Genomic DNA, 1,803 nt, shown 5'->3' on the forward strand with positions numbered 1-1,803 from the left:
TCAAATCAAAACATAATTCAATTCCATTCATCCAATAAAATTAAATTACCAGAGCGCAAACAATCAATGATCCTGATGATCAGAGAGATCAATCGATTACATAACACCCCTTGGATTCTTCCCAACAGCATAGCTTCTACTTCTTGGATAAGAAGCCGGAAGGTCACCACCATCGCCAAAATCAAAAGGCTTATCCTCATCAATCCTCCCCATGCCAACACTCACCGACTTCGGCAAACCACCATTCACCGGTGGTTGTTGCAGCTGCTGCTGTTGTAGTTGCTGATCCTGCTGCTGTTTGAGAACCAAATCAACATCAATTCTGTTAATCAAGGTTCTAGCTGAAGCTGCTCTCATGAGCTCAGCGAAATCCTCGCTTTCACTCGACATCGCCGTGGTGGTGCTGTAGCTCCGGGGAAGAGCGGCGAATGGCCCCGCCGCGTCGACCTGGCTGCTGTAGCTCATGTTGTGGCCGCACTTGGTGATGCTCCGGACGTACATGTCCTTGGCTTTTCCGAGAACGCGAAACGGCGTTGTCATGATCCTCACCACCTTGTTCTGCTGCTTCTGCTCCTTCTTCCCCTGTTTTCTGCTCATCTTCTTCAATTTGCAGGTTGTTCCACTACTCAACCTTGAATAAAATTCAACACACACGCAAAATACAACTTTATTACTACTTGTAATAATAATTGGAATATGATGATAACATATAAAATAATATGATGAAGAAGAATTGGAATGAGTGTGTTTTAGTGTAAGGAGACAGGTGGTGGGTGGTGGGGTGTGAGAAAGAAAGAAAGGGTTTATATATTGGTTCGGAAAATGTTTTGTCCACACTAATTATGATGTTTAGTGATATGATCGAAAAAGAAGAGATAAGAAGAAAAAAAAAGAATGAAACTTAGATGTAGGCCCCGTTTGGATAAACAGCTTAATTAAGCGCTTATGGTCATAAGCGCTTATGGCATAAGCGCTTATTCATAAGCTATTTTTAAAAATTTATTGAAATAAATTAAAAATAAGCTGTGTATAAGCATAAGCTGTTTTTCATAAGCTATCCTGAGCAGCTTATGAAAATAAGCTGAAAATAGCTTATGGCAGACCATAAGCTGTTTGCATAAGCTCTCCCAAACACTGGCATAAGAGCTTATGCTGTCAGATAAGCTCAAATAAGCTCTTCAAAACTGGGCCGTAATAGAGAAATGTTATGTGAATATATTGAAATTGTTTGATACAATGATTTTTGTAGTGATGTGTGTGAGGGAAAGTGATGGAGGAAGGTTGGTAAGAAACTGTGAATACCACATGGACTTTTTCAGAGCACACCATACCTTGTCAAGAAGAAACCTTCATAAGATAAGAACAAGTTTAAATGGGGAACCTCAACTTGTTAGCCTAAATTATTTTATTAATAGTTTTTATTTATTTGTTTGTTTGTTCAATCTATTTTCTTTTCTTTTTCATAATAGTAAAAGGTGGCTTGGACTTGGATATAGACCGTTGCTATTTCAAGATAGTTTTTGACTTTTTATCTAATATATACTATATATATAAATGAATCAATATTAATTTTTTCTATTTTAATTTTCATTAAAATAGTTCTTTGACTTGAATCATTCATTTTCCTTATTTTAATTTTATTAATTAAACTTAACAAAAAATATATGTTGAAATATTTAATGTCATGGGAAGCAAAAATTTCTTTGAATAAAATTCATCATGTTAGAATATATAGGTTTTTTATTTGTTTACCATTTAAAAAATTATATATTATTAAATTTTACTTTTTTATGTGAACTTGGC

At 35.5% G+C, this 1,803-nt stretch overlaps 1 protein-coding gene across 1 annotated transcript; it reads right to left on the minus strand.

The window, feature by feature from the left end:
* LOC130723555 (uncharacterized) lies at positions 1-790 on the minus strand. The gene has a single exon (XM_057574660.1). It carries the CDS (start codon positions 595-597, stop codon positions 97-99), a length of 501 nt encoding a protein of 166 aa, XP_057430643.1. The 5' UTR covers positions 598-790; the 3' UTR covers positions 1-96.
* Positions 791-1,803: the final 1,013 nt, after the last annotated feature.

The sequence above is a fragment of the Lotus japonicus genome, chromosome 1 (assembly GCF_012489685.1).
Source record: "Lotus japonicus ecotype B-129 chromosome 1, LjGifu_v1.2".
Classification (NCBI taxonomy): Eukaryota; Viridiplantae; Streptophyta; class Magnoliopsida; order Fabales; family Fabaceae; genus Lotus; species Lotus japonicus.